Source organism: Rattus norvegicus, chromosome 13 (assembly GCF_036323735.1).
Source record: "Rattus norvegicus strain BN/NHsdMcwi chromosome 13, GRCr8, whole genome shotgun sequence".
In the NCBI taxonomy this organism is placed as follows: domain Eukaryota; kingdom Metazoa; phylum Chordata; class Mammalia; order Rodentia; family Muridae; genus Rattus; species Rattus norvegicus.
The window spans coordinates 91322188-91347861 of NC_086031.1; the positions used below are offsets into that span (position 1 = coordinate 91322188).

At 43.5% G+C, this 25674-nt stretch overlaps 1 protein-coding gene across 24 annotated transcripts in view; it reads left to right on the forward strand.

Moving 5' to 3' along the window:
• Window positions 1-25674, forward strand: part of Sdccag8 (SHH signaling and ciliogenesis regulator SDCCAG8) — a 231469-nt gene that overhangs the window by 35401 nt on the left and 170394 nt on the right. For all 24 annotated transcript variants that reach the window (XR_010056919.1, XR_010056920.1, XR_005492248.2 and 21 more), the window contains 3 exons: window positions 8300-8452; window positions 14354-14488; window positions 17608-17724. Coding sequence is in view for 19 of the 24 variants with exons in the window: in NM_177929.3 (NP_808790.2) it covers window positions 8300-8452; window positions 14354-14488; window positions 17608-17724 (405 nt within the window). In the remaining 5 variants the exon portion in view is untranslated. The remainder of the gene's footprint in view (window positions 1-8299; window positions 8453-14353; window positions 14489-17607; window positions 17725-25674) is intronic.

A 25674-nucleotide genomic window follows, 5' to 3' on the forward strand; every position in this document is an offset into this window, starting at 1 on the left:
GGCACACCAGGGAGAAATGTGTACATCCTTTTATCCAAGATAGTTCAAACCCACTTTACAGATATTGGATGCTATATTTCATTTTACACAGACACTTATTATTAATAAATTCCTTAATATCACTTAAAATTTAGTTTACGCCCATTGAGTAGAAAACCACCTCCTGTTCTCAGGATGGACATTTTACAATGCTTGTAAAAATTCATAACTGAAAAAACCCATAATTTTCCTTGAATCAAAATTGCCTATGTTTCTGTGTTTTCAGAAATAAAACTTCTCCCACTCCCTTGTCTACAGCATCCAGTAATAAAGTAGGACTTTAAAGTTGTAATTTAAGACCCTCTGTGAAGGTAGGGAGCCTGGGCACCCTGGTCTTGTCCAGTTATTTGCGCCTGCAGCATCTGCCTCACCCAACCTTACTCCCTGTCATTTTGGGGTTGTCTTATCACCTGTGGTCAAGCTCAGCCGGTCTTTCAACAAATTCTAGACTGCACTCATGTTGAGCTGCTCCCCGTTCATTACCAACCCAGGGCCTCATTCTGCCTTCATCCCATTCTCTGGCACCTAGGAGCTTTGGAAGTGTTAGCTGTCCCACCCTCATGGTGGTGTTCTGTGCACTGCACATGACACGAGGCTTTTTCCTATCACTGCTCTCGCTTGACCCACATCTGCCTCAAGCATCTCCTCACACTTTCCATTTACTTCGTCTTTGCTGTTGGTTTCTGTCTCTCCCACCAGCAGCAACTCCAGCTTCCTGAATTCACAGCCTCTTCGGCCCTCCCCACACCTCACATGACTCTCTGCAGAGTCCCCTGTGCGCCCACCAGTCACCTCCCAGGGCAGACTCCTCTCCTGCAGGCAGTAACCTCCTGACTGCTCTCCTGGGTCCCCCCAGTTCCAGTGAGTCCTTTCCAGTCTGAGGTTTTGTGGGTTGTAAATGTCTCCCTGGGGCATCGCTCTATTGGGGTACAGTAAGCGAATTCTTCAGCATGGCCTTTCTCCAAGTTTCTAGAGTTGTCTTCACCACACTCTTTCATGCAGATCCAAAATGGGAAGCATAACTGAGCGCTTTCCTGAGCTCTCCGAGCCAGTGCCAGCTGCTGTGTACATATAGTTTATGGCACACTTGTCCCTCAGAGGAGGCGCACTTTGGGTGACAGTCTTTGTAGGCATTCCTGTCTCCTGTTTGAATGAATCTCTGCTCCTCTGAACGCCACTGTTGTCACACAAGTCTTGGTGGCTTTCCGTAGCGGTCCCCAGTGAGGGACTATATGTGTAACACTGTGTTTCTCACACACCATTTGCATATTCATTCACGGTTAATGCTTGTTGAAGGGAAATTAGTAGTTTTAAGAATAAATGTGATCTGAGATCATTAGTGATTTTTAAAATTAATGGTTGAGAATTCGCAAGGCCCCAGTGCAGTCATCCTCAGAGCGGCTTACCCAGCAGCTGCTGGGCAGATGCAGAGACCACAGCCACACGGTAGACAGAGCCCCAGTTGGAGATCTTGATCAGGTCCTCGCCCTCAGAGCTCAGGGAACCCCAGGGAAGAGCAGAAGGAAGAACTGCAGGAGTCAGGGGTGGAGGGCACCAGGAGAACAAGCCCACAGAATCACTAAGCATGGCTTACAGGGCCTCACAGACTGAAGTGGCAGTCAAGGAGCCTTCAAGGGGCTGCACTAGGTCCTCGGCAAGCTTGTATGGTGGTTTAACTTAGCGCTTTTGTGGGAGTGGGGGTGTCACTGAATCCTTTGCCTGCTCTTGGGACCCTTTCCCTCCTGCCAGGTTGCCTCAGTCAGCCTTGACGGGAGGGTTTGTGCCCATTCTTACTGTCTCTGACCTGGTTGACATCCCTGGGAGGCCTGCTCCTTTCTGAAGGGAAAAGGAGGAGGAGTGGACCTAGGGCAGAGGGGAGGTGGAGATGAGGCTGTGGGGAGTGGAGGGAGGGGAAACTGGTGGGGATGTATTGCGTAAGAGAAGAATATGAAAAGGGGAAAAGAATGTTCGAGCGAGGCATTGTGTACTGTGCACCTGACATTCACATGGAGGTGACCTGTGGTTAACATGATGTTGAGGCTGTGCGTCTTCCTAACGTTCTGTAAGACATACTTGTGTTGCACTGGGGAGTGTGGTCCTTCTCAGTTTAGAAGTGCTTGTCAGTCTGAGGTAGTTGCTTGGTGTCTGTTGCCACTTAGTGGTCTTTGTTTGTATTGCATGAAGGGGAGACCTTGCTTTGTGGCACTCTTTACATTTCTAGTGGCTGTGAAAGTGCCTGCCCTGTTTAGAAGAAAACAGGTATCAGGCAGAGAAGACCACGGTGCTGTTTTACAGTCTACGTTCCACGTCCTAGGGCTGTGATTTGGGCAAAGCCGTAGTTTTCACCTGAGTGACGAGACACTGACCCGGTCCTGATGAACTCAGTGAGTGTCTCTGAACTGGCCAGCCGCTTAGGAAGGAGGCTTTAGTGCGTGGCAAGTCTCGGCAAAGGGCTTTACTTGGAAAGTGTACCTTACTACAACTGGAGATGATTTTTAAAGAGAAAAAGTACAATCTGGGAGTAAGCGAGGGTAGACTGTGTTGATAAAATTCAAAAAACAGAAAACAAGGGTTCCCATGCTGCCTGCCTGTCTCAGGGGCCAAGTGGCTGGGTGGTGAGTGCAGACACGGGCTTAGGGAAGTCAGTGAGCGCATGAAGAACACTGAGGAAGATTTTTCTTTACGAATGGCAACGTGGCAGGTTCAGTACATGTTTTTAAAACATTTCTCTTTTATCCCGTGTCCTGGATTTTGATAGAAGCAAAAAAGCAGGAATAAGAAATTTGGCGTAGAAAAAGACCAGAAAAGCATTGAGCACTGGACTCCACGTGTGAGCGTGCGGACCGTGCTGCTTGTCTGCTGCAAACCAAACAAGCTGTCAGTGCATCAGAATGCCTCCACCAGGAACCGTGGTCCTCGCAGGCACGTGCGTGCTGATACGGGGATTAGCAAGCCGACTGTTGGATCAAAGTGTGGCATGTGTGGTTATATATTAAATCTATTATATATAGCCCTCAGTGACAAAGGGCAACTGTGCTACTGGCCTTCATGCTTGTTTATTGTTTGTCATTATTTTAGAATGTATTCCTTCCACGTGTGTGCGTGTGTGTGTGTGAGTGCGTGTGTGTGCATGTAGGATCACACCAGCAGCCTCATTCACCTCTGTTTAGCTTATCTTCTGATTGCTTCAGAGGCAGTGGTATGACCTACAATATTTAGGCTTATGTAAGTGTAAAATTATGTACTGTGCATTTCTCAGAACATGGTCATTAACTGATGCATGACTATGCAAATAGTCTCAGTATAGGCTTATTGATACGTTTCTGGTAAGCGAGTATTTATAAATTAAAAGCAATACTGTGTTTTATTCATAAGTAAGAATCTTAAACGTATTGATAATCATTTTTATTTAATGGGCTTTGTTTCAGAAAAATTCATATTTATAAGTTTTAAATTTTATGTTCACTAACAGTAAACAATAAATCATTGTAATATATTAATTTATTATTCATGAGGCTTTTGCCGGAATTCCTAGGAAACTGTAGCAGTTGGGAGGGAGATTAGAGATGTCATAAAATAGATTTCCTGGTTTAAAACTTCAGTTGACAGATGTCAGTTTTGTTGTGGAAAATGTTTGACTTCTTTATGATAGTAATTTTTACCCTTTGGCTTAATAAAACTAGAAATAGAAATTCGAAGCCCAGTAAGTTATGTTCTGACATAAATGTTGCTGGAAATAACATGAAGTGGCTGCAAAGGTAGACACATGAGTGGACTCCACTGCATAGGAAGGCATAATTTCTCAGATGCTCAAGGCTGGTGGTGGCCATTTCCACCAAGTAAGGAAAAGGAGAACCAACCACAGCAGGTCCCCCAGGAAAAAGGAGGTGCCAGCCTCACTTGGGCATGATCATCTTAGTTGCGATCTAGCTTTGAGGGTTTAGTTTCCTCGTGGTTATGTATCAGCTGTGGTTCTAGAAAATGAGTAAATGGGAGCCCTTGAATCACAAGGACCAGTACCCTGCAAATGCTCGATAATGAGGGTCAGAAACCCCTAAGCCTTGGATGAGGTCCCTGTTAGAGAGACAGTGTTAGATCTCAGGGCCAGAGGGTAAGATGATTGCTGCTCGGGTGTTAAGACCTGAGTTAGGGTCTGCTGGGGAGGTGGAGACAGGAGGCTGTCTGGGGCACCATAGCCAACCAGTCTATCTAACTGGTGAACTGCAGGGCAAGAGGGAGACCATGTCTCAAAAATTTAGGTACAGATGTGGTTGATGAGGACTTTGGCTTCCATATGTGTGCATGCATGTGTACATGCACACATGCAGTACACACATGTATATGCATATGTAATTAGATTTTTTTATTTTCATGTGTTACTAAATTTTACTGTTTCTTTCATTGTAACCAAACATAAATGTTAAAAAATTTAGACATGTATAAAATGAAATCTGTTTTACCTGTGTGTCCTTGGTTACGTACCCAGTGACAGACGCCATTACCAGTTTGTAACCTAAGGGTTACTCATTGCTCCCCACACCTACTCATCCTCCTGGTGGTGAGCGCCAGAGGACAGAGCGTTGGACACAGCAGTCAGTCATCAGCACAGTTTGTTTATATGACTGACAGCTCTACTTTGTGCCATCCACTGAACCTTCCTCCTGCTAGGCCACCGTGAGGACCATTTCCTCCAGTTCCTGCCAAAACTGGAGTCTTTCCTCTTACTGTTTGGGCTGGCTGGGCCCTCAGGGGTTCTTACTATTCTCACACTTAACAATGCTAACACCTACGATTTTGTTCAGTGGGAGTTTCTTTGGCTACACTGGTTCCATTTACTTATGCCACTAGTTTTGATTATATCAGCAAAAGTTACTGGGTTGTGTTTTACTAGATTAGTGGAAAGTGATTGCTACTAGCACAATTGTACAGTATTCAGTATTCCCTAGTATTTCAGGCTCCAAGGGATTTAGTTATGGAAAAAAATTCACCCTCATTTCTCTGACAGTCTAATTTAAAATTTCCTAATTTCTAAAGCATTCAGCTAGGGTTTAGCTTGGGGCTAACTCCCTTAGAGAACCAGTTTTAGTCAAAACAAAACTGTATTTGGTTTTGCTTAACCAGACACATTTGAAATTGGCTCTCGCGCTTTAGGATAACTGAAACTTTCTGAAATGGAGACCTGGAAGTGAATACCTTCCAGAGAGGAAGGAGAGTTTGCTGCAGAGCCTGGGTATCTTCTGTCTATGTTTAGCTTTTAACAGAGGGCAGCATAACTTTGCATAAAGCCTAATGCTGTACACCAAGACCATTTCCAGATCCACTGTCAACAAATGTGGCTGTGCAGTTTGTTTGTTTGATTTTTATTTTCAAATATTTTTAATTTTTTTCTCTCAAATATTATATCCTGGCCACAGTTTTTCCTCCTTTCTCTCCTCCTAGGCCCTCCCCAACTCTTCCTCCTTAACCACTCCTCTTCCGATTCCCTTCAGAAAAGTCCAGGCCTCTCAGGGATAGCAACCAAACATGTCATACCGAGTTGCAGTACGACTAGGCACCTCCCTCGTGTTAAGGCTGCATGAGGCAGCCCAGTGGTGGGAAGAGGGCCCTGGAAGCAGGCAAGAGTCAGAGACAGTGTCCGCTCTGCTGTTAGGAGACTCACAAGAAGACCAAGCTACACAACTGTTACACAAAGGAAGAGGGCCTAGGCCAGATCTATGCAGGCTTCCCTGGTTGATTCTGTGGGTTTTCTTGTGATGGTTTTGTCCTGTCTGGCTCCTACAATCCTTTCTTCCTTCTTCTGCAGGATTCCCTAAGCTCTACCTAATGTGTGGCTGTGGGTCTCTGCGTCTGCTTCTCTCAGTTGCTGGTCTCTGATGACAGTTATGCTAGCCTCTGGTCTAGCAGTCAGGCAGAATATTGTTGGTTGTGTTTGGTTCTGTCCTAGGTGTTTCTGGGCTATCTAGCCTCTGGTTCCAGACAGTGTCAAGGGTGGGATCCCTCTCATGGCATGGGTCTCAGATTAGACTGGGCAGTGGTTGTCCACTCCCCAATTTCCGAGCCATCTTTACCACAGCACATTTTGTAGGTAGGGTAAATTGTAGGTCGAAGGGTTTGTGGCTGGCTTGCTGTTCCAGTTTCTCTCCTGGAAATCTTGCTTGATTACAAGAGATGGCGTCTTAGTTAGGGTCACCCTAGTAGATTGCTTGGACTTTCCGTGCACTCAGTTTCTATCTCCTCGATAAGCCCCCAATTCCATTTGTCTCTCCCAATACTTTCTCCTCTGTTTTCTTCCTACTCCATCCCTCCTGTTCCTATCTCCTCCCACTCCCAGAATCCCTCCCTGGGAGATCTCATTCCTGCTCCCGTGACCCAAATATCCACTTATAAGTGAGTACATACCATATTTGACTTTCTGTGGTGAGGTGGGTCACCTCACCAAGAATGATTTTTTCTAGTTCCATCTATTCGCCTGCAAATTTTATGATGCTATTTTTAACAGTTGAGTTATTTTCCATTCTGTAACTATAACCCATTTTCTTTATCCATTCTGTGGTTGAGGGACATCTAAGTTGTTTCCAGTTTCTGGCTATTAGAAATGTAGTTGATCAAGTGTCTTTTACTGTAGGATAAAGCATCTTTTGGGCACATGCCCAGGAGTGGGATAGCTGAGTCTTCTCAATTTTCTAAGAAATCATCCAAATTAGCGTACAAGTGTGCACTCCCACTGGCCCTGGAGGAGCGTCCCCTTGCTGCATGCAGTTACCAGTATGAACTACCACTGTGGCTTTTATCTTAACCATTCTAGACTGTGCAGATCACAATCACATAGCGTGTGAGCTTCGTGAGGCCTGGCTTGGGCCAGTGCTGTAGGCATGAACAAATGCCAGAGGGCAGAGATACCATAGTAAGTTAATTTATTGAGATTTTTAAATTTTGGTTTGCAGTTCTATTTCATTGTTGGACATTATAGATAATGGTATCATGGATGTGGTCAAAGGAAGTGAGGGAGTTTTGTTTTTTATTATTACTTTTAATTTCTTTTACAGTTCAGTCATCACCCCTTCCTGGTATACCTTCCCATAGTTCCTCATTCCCAGTCCTCCTCTCTCCCTGTCTTCAAGAGGATTCCCCCACCCCCTGCCAGGCCTCCCCACTCCCTGGGGCCTCAAGTCTCTCAAGGGTTAGGTGCCTCTTCTCCCACTGAGGCCAGACCAAGCAGTCCTCTGCTGTATATGTGTCGGGGCCTTGGACCAGCTCCTGTATGCTGCTGGTTGTTGGCTCAATGTCTGAGAGATCTGGGGTTCAGGTTAATTGAGACTGCTGGTCTTCCTATGGGGTCTGCCTCCTCTTAGCTTTTTCCAGCCTTTCCCTAATTCAACCACAGGGGTCCCTGACTTGAGTCGAATGGTTGGGTGTATCTGTAAGTTGGATCTCAGTCAGCAGCTTGTTGGGCTCTCAGAGGACAGCCATGCTAGGCTCCAGTCTGTAAGCACACCAGTAATAGTGTCAGGCCTTAGATCCTCCCCTTGGCCTCCAATTTGGGCCTGTCACTGAACCTCCTTTCCTTGTGTCTTCTCCACTTTTGTTTCTGAAGTTCTTTTAGACAGGAGTGATAATTCTGGGTCAGGGTTTTTGACTGTGGGAGGGCAACCCCTTCCAGAATTGAGGGAGTTTTGATCTCTGGAAAATGTAGCAGGCAATTTTGTGCAAATGAAAATTGTGACTTTTTTTCAATTATTAACTTTTACTGATATTGGATGATGTTATCCATCCTGATAACAGTAGGCAGCATGCTCTGTGTTTAAGGGAAAGGAACTAGATCTTAGTTATATTAAGGAAACATCATTAACAGACCGTGAGTGAATGCATAATAAATTACAGCATCTGCTTTACACTTTTACTGTCTATTTTAAAGAATTAAAAGTGAGATGCTAGTATGTTTTCCTGTGTATTCCATGAAGTGCTAACACTACACAACTGAAAATACCAAGGCACTTAGCTTTTCTGGACTTACTTTCAAATTCTGAGGATTCCGTGGCCACCATCAAGGCCACCAGAAGTCTCCAGCTGACTAGTCTTGTAGCCTCACCTGTGAGATGGAAACCTGTGAGTGAGTGTGACATCAGGGTGTTGCTATGACAGTCAGTAGTGCTGTGGCTGTCGAGTGGTTTGAACTCTTAAATAAGGGGTGTGGTTGCCCCCGTTTCTCCCTGGTGTGCCCTCCCACTGCTGACCTCCCTTCTCGCGCTCTCGCCTGCAGGCTTTGATCCAGTGTGAGCAGCTGAGGAGTGAGCTGGAGAGGCAGACAGACAGACTGGAGAAGGAACTTGCCTCTCAGCAAGAAAAAAGGGCTCTGGAGAAGGAGATGATAAAGAAAGAAGTAACCAGAGAGCGGGAAGAGGCGGAGGCTAAGGTACTGTGCCTGACACCCTCCCACAGCAGTGATGGCGGGCACGCCCGAGTGCTCGCGCCTGCTCTTCTCCCCCTACTTTCCAACGTCCTGTGCATCCCTCCTACCTTTCTTCAGCATGAACAGATGAATTGGAGTCTTTGGGGATGTAGTTATGGAACTGCTCTCTCAGAAAGCATACAGACCTTGGGGAAGGAGGCTGCCAAGCAAATATGTTGGTAAATGCATCGTGTCTCTCCTGCCTAGACAGCACAGGAGACTCGTCAGAAGGATTGTGAAGTAAGGCCTAGGAAGACGGAAGGATAGTTAGGTGGACAGTGGAGTTCCGAGGAGGAAAGTGTCGTGCACAGGAAAAGCATACACCTGTAGGAGCTGCAGCTCCTGCTTTGTTGGGGTTTGGATACCGCTCAGAGGGAGTCGGGTAGACTAGCAGAGGTGAAGCATGGAGACGTAGAGAGAGACTAATCACTAATGCCCATAAAATCTACGTGAGTATTAGACAGGTCAGCCACACACTGAGTCTTCACATTGGATGTGGTAATGATATCTGTGGAGTCGCCTTATTAATAAACTGGAGTAGAACTAGAGTATGTGTCTGATGATAATGTTGGAACTTGTTACAGCATCTAGTGGAGAGGAGGACATCTTGGTCCTAGGAGGTCACTGGGAGTTAGTTATGTCACCCAGTGGGAGGGGGCAGCATTGTGGTCTTAGCTTTTCAGAACCTGTTTCAGGTCACGTTTATTCTCCTCAAGTTCCGTCAACCTCAGCAGAGACACTTAACTGAGTTGAAGCCAGTAGGTGGCTACAGTTAAACTATTCACCTACCTTGTTCTTCCATTAGACTCTTGGCCCTTTCTCCTGTGCCTGTCCCCTCACCTCAGGCAGGTTTTGCAGTCCTTCCCAGGCTCTGCTGGTCTTCAGCTCTCCCTCCTCAACAGCCTTTCTTAACCATCAGCACTGCCAGTCTCTAGTGCATAAGAAGTGTGGAAGTCTCCCAGGCTTCAGTCCTTCCCAGGAAGGTCATCCTCTGTTTTGTTTGGTCCGTCTGAGCTCTTGAAGCAGAAGTAGGTTCCTGTTCGTAGGTTCCCTTACTTCACTGATGGCAAGTTCTTCTTCGACTGTTGGCTTCTCTAACTTCCTGGGAGCTCCGCGAATACATGACCCAACATCCTCACTGCTTGGCACACTATTCTCACTTAGCATGTGCTGACTCACATGTTTTTGAATGAGGTAGGAATAACATGCAAGGCAGGGATAAAAGACCCATGACATCAGGAAGGCAGGACTAAGGCAGGGGGTAGAGCTGGTCCCTGTCTGCAGGTGATCATGACAAGCCTTATGGGGAAGGTGGTGTTGCTAAGATCCAAAGAATAGGTAGGACTTAGGATCTAGCTTCCAAGGAAGGAATTGGTCTCTATTCTACCCGAAGAAGGCATGGGGGGGGGGTGTGGGTTTGAATTGGCTCTTGTGTGTGTGAGAAAATATGTGTTGCAAAAGCAGCTGTTCACACCTAGGGTATTTTTATTTGGGAAAGGTTCTGTTTCATGGAAACTATTTGACTCAGTACCTTCACAATATAAAACCACTCGGATGAGCAATCCAAAAGAGGAAAAACAGAGCAGTGAAGTGTGCTTGGTCACTTCCTGAGCCAGTGAGGTACCTGAAGCTGGGCATGCTTCACAAGTGGGTAAGCATCAGCAGATTTGATCTCAGGTCCAGTCCTGAGTCTGAGTACGCTGTGAGAGACAGGAGTAACTGAATCCTAGCAGTTGGTGCTGTTCTCCTCAAGTAAAGTCTCTTAGAGAAGGTAAAGTGGGAGGTAATCCAGTTTGACCTCTCTGGGCCTTATTTAATCTTCAGGAGTAATGAATGCATTAAGCACTTGACAGGATTAAATGACATGATGTTTTGAAAGAATGTCATGCCTGTCTTTTGGTAGGCATGGGGTAGAATTGAGCCAGTGTCTGTTGTCATTTTATTTTAGGGAAGGCACAGTGGACTTGCTGGACAGTTTCCCGGGACCTACATGTCTGTACAGACAGAGCAGCCTGAACACAAACTCAGGCTGCCCCTTCATGAATCTTTTCAAGTGAACTTGGTCCAGCAGCTTAGTTTTCTTAATCTCATTTCAGGGGAACTGAAAATTAATCCAGTACAAGTAATCCAATTTTCAGTAATCCAGATCTGATACAATTCATTCTCTCTCTCTCTCTCTCTCTCTCTCTGGGTGTGTGTGTGTGTGTGTGTGTGTGTGTGTGTGTGCGTGTGTGTGTGTGTCTGCATGCACAGGGGACTACCCTAGGAAAGTACCTAGTTTCCCATGTTGTCTGTGTAATACTGCCTCAGTAGTTGTGATGGAGGTGCCACAGACACGGTGCCATGGTCATAGTCACGAGTGTACACACGTGCTAAGAGCTAGCAAGCAAGCATCTGCCTGTCCTTCTTTTGTCCTTCCTTTTCTCCATCTCCCTACCTCGCCTGCAAAGGACCCTGCAGCTTTTCTCAGACTTCCTGTCTGGATCCTTTACAGTTTCTCAAGCAGATCTGAAGTACACGCCCAGGACAAGAACTGACCAGCACACAATACTGACTGAGGCGTTTCTGAAACAAAGTGAGAAGGGAGCTTCCTCACTGTAAAATCACTGTATTGTAAATAGTGTAACCCACGTGTGTGAGAGTGTGCACGTGCTTAACTAGAGAGCAGGGATAGTCAGTGTGGAGAGAGGGGTTGGGAGAGAGAGAGAGAGAGAGAGAGAGAGAGAGAGAGAGAGAGAGAGAATTTTCACTTTTCCGAATGACTCTCTGGGGCTGGGGAGATGGCTTAGTTGGTAAAGTGCCTAGTGTGCAGGCGTTAGAACCTGAGTTGGAATCCTCAGCACCCACACAATAAAGCCAGACATGCTATGTGTGCCTGCGACCTCAGTGCTGGGAAGATGGAGTCACAAGGATTCCTGGGGACTTGGTGGCCAACTAGTGTAGCTGAATCGATGAGCTCCAGGATGGTGAGAGACTCTGCCTTAAAAGAAAATAGGGTAGATAGTGACTGAAGATGACACCAAGGCTAACACCTCTGACCTCAACACGAACATGCACAGATACACACACACACACACACGCAGAGAGAGACAGAGAGACAGAGAGACAGAGAGAGAGAGAGAGACAGACTACCAAGCTCAGGAATACAGTTTAATAGGAAAAGTGACCAATTAGTCATTACAATTACATTGTAAAGTTAGTGTAAAATCAGGTTCTCCTAGCTTCCTAAGAATAGGAAGACTCAAGGGACTAGCCATCGCCCACCCCCCCCCCCCTTGTGTGGGAGGCTCTAGAGAACAGGACCCCTGCCTACCTGCATATTTGCATCACTCCCCCCATGAGTATTCCTGCTGTGAGTTTGTCTCCTGCCTTCAGTGTGTTCTCCTAGCCTCTCTAGTGTGCTTGTCCAGCCCATCATTTATCATATGCTTATTTGATCACCCCCTACGCTCCACACGTTTTCTTAGTTACTTCCCTTGACAATAACCCATTGCCAGAATCCCTAATTCGTTATATCTCTTCTACCCCTCCACGCAATAGTCAATGTACTGGAAACCACTTTGCAGAAATTTCCATAAAGCTCTCCCAGCCTAGGTGTCCTTGTCTCTTCCTTGCCCCTGTCAAAGTTTAACGGACTTACCTGATGTCAGTGCCGTAGACATCCAGCAGTGCTGCAGCTGTCTGTGATACTTCTGGCTCTGCAACAGATGTGGATGGAGAAACTCCTGCAGTGTAATGCTGACTTCCAGATGGTGGGCGTGGGGGAAAAGAAGGTGTGACAACAGGAGGGAGGCCTCAGGAAGTGGGTGACAGGAGGCAGCAGACGGGTCGTGGGCAGAGGAGCTAAATGATGGGGTGGTAGAGGGCGGGAGGCCGAGAGGGAGGGATTGGCGTGTGTTCGTAATAGAGACAGACACAGAATTCATGATTAGCAATAGAGCATTCTTACTATGTTTAACAGATTTATCTCCATATAAATATGTCCTTTATTACTTTTACTACCTTGCCACTGCAATTGACTGCTGCTGTATGGGTCCAGAAGACCTGTAATTACAGGTTTATGATATGAGTAATCATGAACTTGAGTTCTTAAATTACAGAAGTTAAATGATACTCTGTTTGCTCCATTTATTTCCCCTTGACTTTATACATTCAGGTTGGAACTTGCACAAGGATACTTTGTAGTTATTAGCAAAGCTATGTTGTGAATGAAGTTTTCAGACAACCTTTTAATGTTTGGGACATGTAAATAATTATAAATCAAGTACACAATTCTCCGTGATCTTCAGACAAGTCAGTTAGTTGATCATTCTAAATTAGAAAGTATCTTCAGGGCTCCTGTTTTCATGTGGGTTAGCCATGCTAGTTATATAATTCAAGTGCAGACACTTGACAGTGTAAAGCTTACTTTACCATAAACTTTTGTTCAATATTGAGACTTTAAGAGTTTTTATTACCACATATCAATTATATACAATAATGGGCTTCATCTGTATGCTTTCATGTGTGTGTGTGTGTGTGTGTGTGTGTGTGTGTGTATGTATATATATATAATATATTTTGATTACATCTATCCCCGCTATTGTCTCTTCTTCCATTAGTGTGTGTGTGTGTGTGTGTGTATATATATATATGTATATATATATAATATATTTTGATTACATCTATCCCCGCTATTGTCTCTTCTTCCATTAGTGTGTGTGTGTGTGTGTGTGTGTGTGTGTGTGTGTGTGAACCAAATAGTTTGTTAGGCTTATTTGTAGGACAGGAGTTTAGCCCTTTCATTTACAGAACAGTATGCACGTGCGGGGGGCTATGGCAGAGCTCAAGTGTCACTGCTCCTTTCTTAATAGTGCAGTAGATGTCCCCGTGTTTAGTTCTGGGCTAGGGCAGCATTCCTTCATTTTCAGTGTGTTAACTAATGTTGGCACAGAAAAGTTGGAATCATTGAAACAGCTCAACCATTAAGTCTAAGGACTAGAAAACGTTTTTAATCCTGAGGAGGAAAAAGGACTTGATGCTATCTGCAGACTCCCTCAAAAAGTCATTTATCCTAATTGTTTATCCATATACTCCTGGAACGTTTGTGCCTTTTAATGAACGTGCCTTTGAGGAACTTCTAGTCAAAAAACCAGAGACAGCTAAAAGCAATGAAACAGTGTGATTAAACACCGTGACAGCAGTAGACAGAGGTGGAGGGTGAGGAGGCGGGCACACTGACGCTGCCGTGGGATCCCAGGCAGTGCAACCATGGGAATCGTAAGCAACCAGGGTGGCGTGGATGGTGGCCATGACTGTGAGAACAGAAGCAGAGCAGGCACGAGAGTTCCCACGGTGTGAAAGGCCCGGAAGTCAGGAGGGAGTCCTGGAAGATGAGATAATTGCCCATTGGACAGGACTGAGGAACACTTGGTAATGGGGAGATACGATACATGGGCCTTGCCAATGAGGAACTGCAGAGAACTCCCTTGTTGATTTGGGGGAAGGGACTCTCTCCCTCTCTCTCATTCTTTGTAATGTTTAATGACCATACAGGGAAGGACCTAAGAGTTCCTGTTCCTCCATTCTCCCTTTGAAAGGACTCCACTGCAGTTCATTCTGGAACATATTGTATCTGCTATCTCAGGCCTTCAGCCAACCTTAGGACTTTGTCTCATGCCCTTCACTTTAGGTTGGAGGCCAAGGGGAATGGGTGGGATGGAAGGAGGCGTTTCAGGTTCTGAGGTGAGCTAGGGAGTGGAGAAGTGGACATCTCCAACCACAGAGAAATAACATTGAGCCCAGTAGCTGGCACCAAACTTATGAACTGACTTTTAATTTTCATATTCTCAAATACTGTTGCTGAGATTTTTTTTTCTCTCACAGATGTTGATCCTATCTCAGAATATTGCCAAGCTGGAGGCCGAGATTGAAAAGATTACAAGGGAGAAGACTTCAGCTGTCAGTCAATTAGAGGAAGTGCAGAACCAGCTTGCATCTCAGGAAATGGACGTCACAAAGGTACGAACAAGTTTTGGTGTAATAATTGGCTTAAGTACATATTTTCTTTGAAAACATTTTTCTTTTAAACTTATTTATTTACTATTTTTATTATTGTATGTGTGTGATGTGTATGTGTGTATGAATGTATGTGTATAGGTGTGTGTGTGTTATGTGTGTGTGTTGTGTGTGTGTTATGTGTGTGTGTGTATGTGTGTTGTGTGTGTGTGTGTGTGTGTGTGTGTGTTATATATGGAGGTCAGAGTCAATTTTCTCTTTCCACTGTGAAATCTACCTCTGGTTTTCAGATACCTTGTGAGCAATCTCAACTACTTTGAAACCATTTTTCTTTTCCTTTTCTTTTCTTTTTTTCTCTCTGTGTAGACTTGGTTCTCCTGGAACTCAGAGATCCAGCCTGCTTCTGCCTCCTAAGCATTGGGATTAATGGTGTGGGCCATTGAAATTTCTTATTATCCAAAGCTTCATAAATTGTCAGAAAGAAGTTTGGGGTAGAAAAGTCTTTTTATTTAAAGAATAATAAAGGCTTCTTTAGCAAGTCAACAGCCATTACTACAAGCCCTCGTCTTCTACCCTTTACGGTACTAAAAATGCCAAGCTAATTTGTACCAAACAATCAGTTGGCAAAGACAGCTAGTTCTACTTAACTGTTGCTTCTTTAACAGGCATTACCTTTCTAAGTTAGCTAGCAAGGAGTGATTCTTCTTCTGTAGCTTGCCTGAGCCTGGCTTTCCCAGCAGTTGCTTAAGGCATGCTGAAAGGTTTGTTTAATATAAAAGTTTCCTCCTCTCACCTCTGTTTCATATCTACTTTTAAAATCAACATATTGTATTAAGTTAATTATATTTTATATTTAGATAAATTCTTATTTTATTGATTAAGTTATACATCCATGTCTTGAGCCTCTCTGACCAGTGAAGTGAGAACTAAAACATGTAGTGGTTTTAATTGATTTATTTTAAGAAATACGAGTTTCTCTGGATTTCAAGTAAACCCCTTGACCAGTAAGAAAGCAAATATTTCCAAACATAATATATAAATGAAATCAATTCATTTTTTATCTCTAAATTCACAGGTAATATTATAACACAATAACCTTAAATTTTGATACATTTTATTCTATTTTTGCTTTAAATTAAGTAATCATAATTCTTTTTAACTTTTACATCAATTTATACTTATACATACAACTTATGAAAAGAGCTATTTCTCTTTGCTCTCTAATTCTCTGTTTACTTCCAAAATCATGCTGGGTGATGAAGAGATTTGAGAAGCTCTGTCTGTCTAAAGACAGGTCTGCAGAGGATTGGACATGCAGGATTGGAGATGGAACCCTGGACACTTGTTTGCAGTTCATTCTAGGGGACACCTTTTTATGAAGCACAGTGGTGGAGAGCATTAGTTCTTGTCTCGACAGCTGTACAACAGGACTCAGACCTCAGAGAGGGACGTATTAGACTAAATGACTTTGGAGTGGCTCCTAGCGCTCAGGTGATGACTCTGGCTCAGTGTGATGCCTAGATTTATCTTAGAAGAAGTTTGTTATAGATGAATACAGTAAGCAGTGAGCTGAAACAACTAAGACAGCGAGGGTTACAATTAAAGAATAAAGTGACTTTTTAGAGATTAGACTCTCCCCTAGATGCAAGTCGCTGCTTTTCCTCGGCGAGCAATTAGTTCTCTGATGTTATAAATTGAGAGCCGTTCACTTCATCTGTAGACCTACTGAGGCCACACACTTCAGAACAGGGGAGAGAGTTTTCTGTTACTCTTCAGTTTTAGTTAGCGTCGCAAGTTAAGCTTTGGAATGGAAGTGTCAGCTCTCCTGCAGTAAAGATAGACTTGGGTATGAGGGCTCCGTGCACTTCTGATGCCCCCGGAGCAACTGCTGGCGGCACTTCGGTCTGGTCATAACTTTAAACTCTGGTTCCCTTATTGTTTGTTTCTAAAGAGATTTTCATTCGAGCAAAGGAAGGCATATAGGTTATATACTTCACTGAAGTTTCTAAAGCTTCTAAAACTCATTTTTGAAGAAATGCCACACTGAAAAGTTGCAGGCAAGAATAGCATTAGAAAATGTGCAGGCATTAAAAGGCAGATTGGAAAGCGAGAGGGTTGTGATGTGTCTCAACTTTCTGCAGCTTCTTGGTTATGGCAAAGGCTCGTCATTTCTTTATTTAGATTTTCCTGATCATTCTATTTCTCAAACATTTCTCCATGTGAGTGACCTGGACTAGAGAAAAAATAAATTGCATACAGAATGCTTTGAAACATTTTAAAGATGTTACATGTATTCATTATCTAATAGTATCACAGTTATTTTCCTTCAAATGTATAGTCTCTCTTGTGTAGAAGGCTACAGTTAGAACTGTAGATCAGGCTTAAAGCCAGCAGATGACTTTTACCAGAAGTTGTTGTACTTAAGTATTGTATGGTATTTAAGTCACATTGCATACCGGCAACAATATGGTTAATGCTATCTCTATGGTTTGTACTAAATGCTGCTATTGTGCACCTAAATACCAATAATAACAGTTTATTTGCAAAAATATCCTTATAAGATTTTCCTTGAAAGTTAAGCTGATGAAGTCTTTAAAGAGACATTTTATAATATAGGGAGAACGACCATCTGTGTGAATAATAACAGACTTAACTGTTTTCATTACTGATTTTAGCTAGTGTGATTTCAGATGATAGAGCTATTCGTTGATAATATTCATTCGAAACTATTTTATATAAGATAGTTCTGAAATTTTACTTGAATTCCTTAGTTATGCATTTCGTTATTTTATAGTTTTTGATTGATTTTAAGAAGGGGGAATCAATGTACATTGTGGCATTTATGCAACTACAAAGACAACACAAGGAATAGGTTTTCTCGTTCCATGCAGGACCTTGGGATTGGACTCAGGTGATCAAGTTTGGGGGCAAGCATCATTGACTGCTGAGCTGTCTCTCACTACTTCCTCCTGTTGCCTCCAAGTCTTAAACCATACTCAGTTGTCTTAGAAAAGTCTTGCTGTACTTTATCTGTGTGTCCTCTAGGGGGCACCAAAGGATCTGATTGTAGACATTTCTCTGCAGCTTCCAGAGCCCGCTGATCTGTTTTTACAATCTAACAGGTGTGTGGAGAAATGCGCTTTCAGTTGAATAAAACCAAAATGGAGAAGGATGAGGCAGAAAAGGAACACAAAGAATACAAAGCAAAATCTCAAAAGGATCTTGAAATGAAAGATCAGGTAAGGGAGCACACTAGCACAACCAGCTGGTAAGCTGTTAGTCATGTGTGTTCTGACGTTGGTGTGGTTTATCCTGAAGCCATTTACTTCTCTTATGCTGTTTCTAACTAGTGAAGGACCCAGTTGATTCTATTAAAAGACTTTCATTTATAGTTTCCTGACATGAAGTGGTGAGATGCAACTGCTTGCATATGAAATTCCAATTTGACAGTTCATAAATATACATTTGGATATGTATCTATTACTTAGAAAAAGTTTAAAAAATGTTCTAATGCACAGTTTGAACCTAAAATATACGTACATAAAGTTCTTGAAGATGCCAACTTGCATCCAGTTTTAAATGAGAAACTTTAAAATTTGTAAGATGAGATGAGTTGATATGTAAATATGTCAATCAAACTGACTGTTGGCAGAGTTGGACCAGTTTTAGTAAGATAGCCATGAATACGTTTGCTCAGGAAGCCTAAGTACAGTGACATTAGGAATGCTAGGGGATGCTACTTGCTTCAATTTCAGTTTGAGCAGATGTTTTATGTTATAACTCTGTTGAGATTGTATAGATACTCCAATTTTAATTGACTCTGGGGAAAGCTTTTAAAGAGAAAGTTATGGCAGATTGACTTTTGATGTTCTATTTTTATGATACATTATAGGCCATTGAAGGTTTGTATTCTTTACAGCCAAGAAAAGCAGACTGTGTGTTCTATTAAAATAATACGACTGAGGTATCAGTATCAATAATTTAGAGATATCCGTACAGTTCAGAAGTAAGTCGCTCCAGATAATTCTACAACATATTTCTAAGCAAAGCTTTCTATCATGTTTTCAACATATTTTCCCTTTCAAGCCATCAGCTGTTGATGACAAATGACAGAAATGCAATGGGGAAAAAATTAAATATGGAGGTGCTAATGAAGCTTTGTGCAGAACATTTCACATCACAGCCCAGGCCCTTAGTACTAAAGTGAAAGCCAGACAACCAGAATAAAAGTCATTTTTATATGAGTATATGCAAACTTAGATCTTTTAATATGAACATGTGCTGATTTTTACTTTGTCCAGCTGGGGGCGTCCCTGGCAGTAGAATGGACAGTTCCCTCAGTTGATGAGTGGAAGCGAGGACTGCTAAGCAATGGAGCACTGTCCTCCTTCTGATGCCCTACAGGTTTTCACAGTTACGTTGGCACACTCCGTAACATTAAATGTCTTTTGAGTTATTATGTAGAACTCTAGAAGCATAATATTTTCTACCGATAGAACACAGAAGCAAAGAGTTTAGGAATGATTTAAAATTACCTTATTATGTTCTAGTGATAGAAAAAAACAAAAACCAAAACCCCCTAAAGTAACAAGAGAGAGTGTCTCAGGAAATGAACAGCCTACTTTAAATCCCTTCTGGTGTCTGTTTCTTTCGTACACTATCTTCTTAATCAGCTCACAATGGCACAAAGGCTGAAGCTGAAGGGATGAGTCTCCTTTGTCAGTGTCCTAGCTGGACTGAAGTACGAAGTTTCCTAATCATCTGGAGTGGTGTCGTTTCCCCTTCGGGAAGGGCACCTTGTGTAGGAGCAAGCCTGTGGAGGGTTAGAAGACGTTTGTGTGTTCCCGATACTCCTTTTTTCCTAGGACAGAGTGTGAGGAGAGCTTTGTAACTGTTTTGTACTGAACAGTTTCAGAAGTAGGAGCTTCTCACTCCCTGGATGATTTGGAGCAGCAAAGCAGCAATTGTTCTTTGGTCTCTCAGCCATGACCTGACCTTCTGTCTGAAAGACCGAAGAGCTATTTAGCTTGGCCACCATCTGCACCCAGGAGAGAAATTTACATTTAGCTTTGTAAAGCTGGACATGTCAAGCATTTATCTGCAATACCTACCATGATATAAAACATATTTAATTTTAAAGCCTTATGTATCATACAGCCATCATAACTAAGAGGCTGTCTCTTGGTTTGCAAACAGGTGTTCCCCATAATGCATCATTTTATTCTATTGTAGCTGTTCTGGCCACTTGATAGGCTTTGAGAGCAGGTGGGGAACCTCGATGGAATGTGGTGAGCACCAGGGCCTCTGATGACACACAGCCAGGCAAAGGCCTGACCGCTGGGATGATTTTCCTCCTGACCTGAGCCTTGGCTCTGGCATAATTAGAAAGCAAGCTTAGAGGGGGAACAATGGCTGTCTCTTCCGCTCACTTTCTTCTTTTCTTCTTATATTGTGTCAGGACCCCTGGGTGAATTACCCTTCCCATCAGCTCCTCTATACCGCCCCAGCTGGGAGAGCTGCTGTCAGCCTCACGGGCTGCTCTGTACCACGGAAAACAAAGACATTGGTTGTGCAGATTGGGAACTTTATGCCTTGATTTATTCTCTCTCTCTCTCTCTCTCTCTCTCTCTCTCTCTCTCTCTCTCTTTCCTTCTTTCCTTCTTTGTTTGTTTCTTTGTTTGTTTCTTTCTCTTTCCTTTCTTCCTTCCTTTCTTTTTTTATAAACATCAGGTACACACACGCACACACACACATGCATGTACGCATGCACACACATACACACACCCCATCATGGGAACTTAAAAGCATAGGAAACAAAAGGAGCGTTATAAACAACTTGTGCATTTCTAGTACTCACATTCAGTGACTGTCAGTCCTGTTTCATCCAGTTCACAGGGTTTTTTCTTAACGTCTTATATCCTATTTTTTTCATCTTATCATTTTCTAACTTCTCTTTCTCATTGTCTTCCTCTAGCTCTTCTCCTTTTATAGAAATATTAAAGCAGAGCTCAGACATTTATATTTCACCTATAAATACGTTACTGTGTATCTATGAAGGAAACATTTATAGTATCATAGTGTCACATTGAGGAATATTAACAATAATTAGTAGCAAATAACACCAAGCTTGTGTTCACATTTCTTTATCTCAAAAAATGTTTTGCAACTCGTTGTTCCCGACTGCAGAGCAGGTGTGTCTTTGTTCAATGCTACAGTACTGTCCTCCTTAAAAGGAAGTGAAAAGAACACTTAGAAACGCTAGCTTTCTTTATTATCCAGTAAGGCTTTGACTGCTCCGTACTGCGCTGGTCGCCCTACCAGAGCTGCACCTTCATCCTCTGACACACGACTGGAGCATGTGGCCAGGGTGCCGTCTTGCTTCTCATCCTATTCCAGAAGGGGCCAGAGACACTGAAGTGCAAACTACATCATTTCAGAGTTCAATATTTAAAATTCAGGAACTTTCAGGAAACCCTGGCAATTACAGGGTTAGCTCATTCGAAATGAGAGATGCATCTTTAGAATTTTCTTTGTTAATTTTGAGTTTAATAGTTGAGTCTCAAAGATGTTTCTTTGTTGCCCCTAGCCTTTGATCAGGGTACAGGGCAATTAAAAATACAGACCGTTTTGTTCAGAAAAGAGAAACATGATGTTAAAGGTGCTGTCCTAGGAGGCTTTGCTTTCCTTATATTTCGGTCTTCTATATGCCTCTTTTTTTTCTCTCTGTCCCCCCATCACTGTACTTTAAATTTGCTGTGTGATTTGGAGCTGTACACAGCACAAGGGTACATAACAGAGGGTGGGATGGGGAGGCATGGTCCAGAGAGGCCAGAACAGTTGAGGAAGCTGTCTCCTGTCAGTCTGAGCTTTGACACTAGATGATAGCTTAAGAGAATGTTTTAAGAATAAGGGCACACTCATAGACTGGGTGGTGATGTGAGACCCAGTCACAACGTTCCACTGGCTTTGGTTTTGTGACTTGCTTTTGCGTCAAAGAGATAGATGAAACAATGTGTACTGGGCTACACAAAGTTGATGGGTGTGCAGTAGAACTAAAGAAGCCAGTTTTAGAGAGGCATCTGTAAAGCCTGGTGCCTGTTGAACAGTGAAAAAAATTGCTGGTAGTATTAAAGAAGCTGACGAAGAATATATTCTGAGAGACTGCTTTGAATAGTGTGGCACAGTGAAGCTATCCAAGTTCTGGAAGGCAGGCTGACTTGGAAAAGGAGAATTTGCCTTTGTACCTTTTGATCACCATAACATGGTTGATAAAATGTTCTTCAGAATACCACACTGTCAATGAGTATAATTGTGAAGTGAGAAGGGCCCTTTCTAAACTAGAGATGCAGTCTACTGACTTCAAATAGGTTGGGGAGGTGGACCTTGCTACTTCATGGAGGGAACCTGGGAGGTAATTTTAGTTGTCATAGAAACCTTGGCGGAAGAGAAGGCTGTGGTGGCAGAGGTGGTGGCAACAGAGGTCATTACGGAGGTCAATGCAATGCATTTCGAGGTGATGGTGACAGCTGTAGTGGTGATCCTGGTTATGGATGGAGGAGACTATGGTGGTAGACCAGGCTATGGAAACCAAGGTGGTGGATACTGTGGAGGAAGAGGATGTGGTGTTATTATGATGGAGAGACTTTTTGGTGGAAGAAAGTATAATGACTGAAAATTATGGTAGACAGCAGTTATCAAATTGTGGGTCCATGAAGCGGGGAGGGTGGGTGGAGGATGCTCAGGCAATCCGTATGGTGGTGGAGGTGGTAGCAAACAGCAGAAAATGGTTGTAGTTCTTAGAAAAAGGGGTGGAGTTGTCAGGAAAGTTGCAGGTTACTTTGAGACAGTCGTCCCAAATGCAAGAGGAACTGTAAAAATTACCCACAGAAGGAGTGATGGTCCACAGTCAGAAACATCACTGCAGCTTCAGCGGGAAACCTTTATTGTTCAGGGCTGTCATAGCATGGTTTACAAAACATTATTTAATTAATGTAGTGTAGTAACAGATGTGCACTTCTGAGGTCATTTATCTCTTGTACTTTTATCTCGCCCTACCCTTGTTATACCAAGTATATTGCCTTGCAAATTGCTATAGTGGTACCAGGAATAAAAAAGTTAAGGAATGTTTAACTTCAGAGCAACAGTAGTGCTCACCATGCCTGGCATTTTCTGGGTTCTGAGATCAAATCCAGCTCCTTATCCTGCACAGCAAGTGCTTTCCTGACTATCTCTCCTACATCTCAGGTTCTTTTTCTTCTTCCAGGCACCCTGTGTAGGGTAGTGTGGGAGTCACTCTCCTTTATCGTAAAGGGAGCAAAAGCCTTTGCACTGAAGCCTTGGGCATGGATGACCACTGTTATGCCCTGTCCCGACACGTGGATGTGTGTGTGCACATCCCAGCAGGCAGAGTTCATATCTAAGTCTCCTGCTAGGGGCAAAGGCAATGCAGCTTCCCCACTCATAGGACCTGTTTCCTTCCACCCTAGTGCAGGTACCAGCAGTAGTTAGGCTGGGACAAGGCAGAGACAGGAGGAGAACACATTTCTGAGAACTGTTCTGGGCTGAAGTGACAGGCAAAGACCACCACATAGGTGAACTAAAGGTCCATTGGCCCATCAGACTGTCCCAAGATAACCATCACTAAAACTTGGGAGACATTGATCATGGAGTCAGAAGCTGCGAGTACTAGGTCCTTCTTTGTTATTTTTGGCTTTGTGAGATAGTCTCACCATGTAGCCCAGGCTAGTCTGGAACTTGCTATGTTCTGTAGTCCAGGCTGTTCTCAACTCAAGATTTCACTCAGCTGCAAGGGCTTCTTAAAGTGTCCTGTGAGATTGCACCAAGAACATGACATCAGCCCAGATGACGCCCTCCCCGGATGCTCACATTCCTCGTAGCAGAAGAGTTAGCCAGCGGGGACTCGTGTCCGCTCCGCTTCTGCCTAATTTGACAAGTGAAGTTTTAGGAAATGGGTTTGCTGAGTGGGGCTCAGCAGATAAGCACACTTGTTGCTCTTGCAGAAGACCTGCTCTTAAGTCCCCAGCACCCACGTTGGACATTCACAACCTTCTCTAACTCCAGCTCCAGGGCGTCCAACATCCCTGGCCTCTACCGAAACCTACAGTCACAAGTACACTCACCCACCTACATATACTTAGTTAAAATAGTAAAATAAATCTTTTTAAAAAGTAGAGCTGAAAAGGTGTGGCAGAGACGACATAACTCACAAACCCAAATATTTTTTCTAACCCTTACAGGAAGAGCTTGCCAGCCCTTCCCTGAGGTGGGAGGTTCTTTTGTATTACTGGAATGCTTTACTGGACAAGGTCATCCTTGAATTATAACTTATAGTTTACGAGTCTGAAAATAGTTTATGGAACAGTGAGTACTCTATCTCTGCTCTCTCGAATATCTGCTAGCATTTCCAGGTGAGCCGTGGTGGCTGTGTCCTTATACATTTCCAGGTGAGCCGTGGTGGCTGCATCCGTATCTTATTAGGGGAGCATTGCCTAGTAATGGCGTGTGGCTTAGACGAAAGAAGAAGTGCAGCATTATCATTTCTTTACAATAGAACGTATAGGTTACTGTAAATTTTACTTTTTAGAAATAAGAAAATGGACATGGCTTTTCTTGGTATACAGATGGTAGATCTTTGGAGTGATACTTAACACTGAGCAGGAAGCATCCAATGTCTCAAGTACTTCTGAAGTCATCAAAGCAAACACTTAAGACTATAGTTGCATGTACAAAACCATCAAACGTTATGCTTGGAAATGTTAGAGAAAGAAGTCTTTAAAAGCTGCTTATAGCCAGTGTGAGTCAGCACCGTGGAACTGAAATTATGCAGGAATTACTTCATAAAATCAGTTCATTGGATATTTGGAGGAAATCTATTTAATGCAAAGAGACCAAATTAAACCCCTTAGCTCCTAAAAGTCAGACTCATTTAAGACCAGAGAAATAAGAATAAAGGGAGGTTGTCCAATTGTACCTTATTATGTAGACAAGTCCGAAACCCTGTGTTGGGATTTTCAGGGTTTAGGCTGGTTCTTTCTAGGAGGATCTGATCTCCATGTTTAAAGTGGAAAGTCAGGCCTCCGGCAGTTTAATCCCTGTGACTGACTGGTGGTGCACAGTTAGTAAGACTTTCCTGACTATAGGAAGATTGGAATAGACAGACACAGTGGGCCATGGAATGAGCTTCCCCAAAATAGTTTTCTTTTCTTTTATAGAGTAACAGTGTGATGTGCCTCGAGACCTAGATTGCGGGCCTCTGGAGCGCACTGTGTAGTTCTGGGAGCATCCAGCAATAGACCCGTACTGTGTTGGAAGTGGGTAGCTGCAGTGTTCGTCTTTTCTACTTGTAGCGTTAGCACCCACAGACTAGAGTAAATCTCCTACAGCGCTCATCGCTCTGAAGCCACACACCCGTTCAGCAGCCTGAGGTAATGGTGAAGTCTGAGATCCAGACTTCAGAGACTCATCCAGCTACCACCCGCCATCACACTTCTCCCTCTACCCAGTGCCTGGGAGGGGGCCACATGGGCATGGCTTTGGCGCGTGCAGTCACGTGGGCCTGGTGATGACAGCGCTGCTCGCCATCTTCTTCACGCTCTCTTTCATGCTGTAGCCTTACACATTCCTGTCCCTCCTCCTCCGTCTTACAGCAGCTCCTGGGGGCATGGCTTCCCTAAACCAGCTTACTAGACACTGGGGTAAATAACTGCAAGTCCAGGTCCTGCCCTTGGGGAGTTTATATTCTAGCTGGGGACTCGGAATATGCATTTGAACATGCCGTAAGAATCCTTGCAAAGCAGCATATCGACAAGTGCAAATTAATGTAGTGTGAACTTCACGCTGGCTGCAGCCCACGAGGGAGAATCTGGTTCCACGTGTGCGATGTAATAAAGCTTCCCTAAGTATGCCCTCAAGCGCTGTTCAGCATACTTAGAGAAATTTGTGTTCCTATCACAGCCTAACTGAGATTTCTGAGAAACATTTTCAACCTAGCGTCTGTCTAATAAGCCACTGTCTTTTGTTCTTATCCTGGATGATGCCTGGTACAAAATAAAATTCATTGCATTATGCAGATATTTTAACATAGCTCCACTTAATAAAAGTCTCAAATTATTGAGCTTATTTTTCTAAAGCACTGTGCCAAATAAGGTTTTCATTTAGGATAACACTAT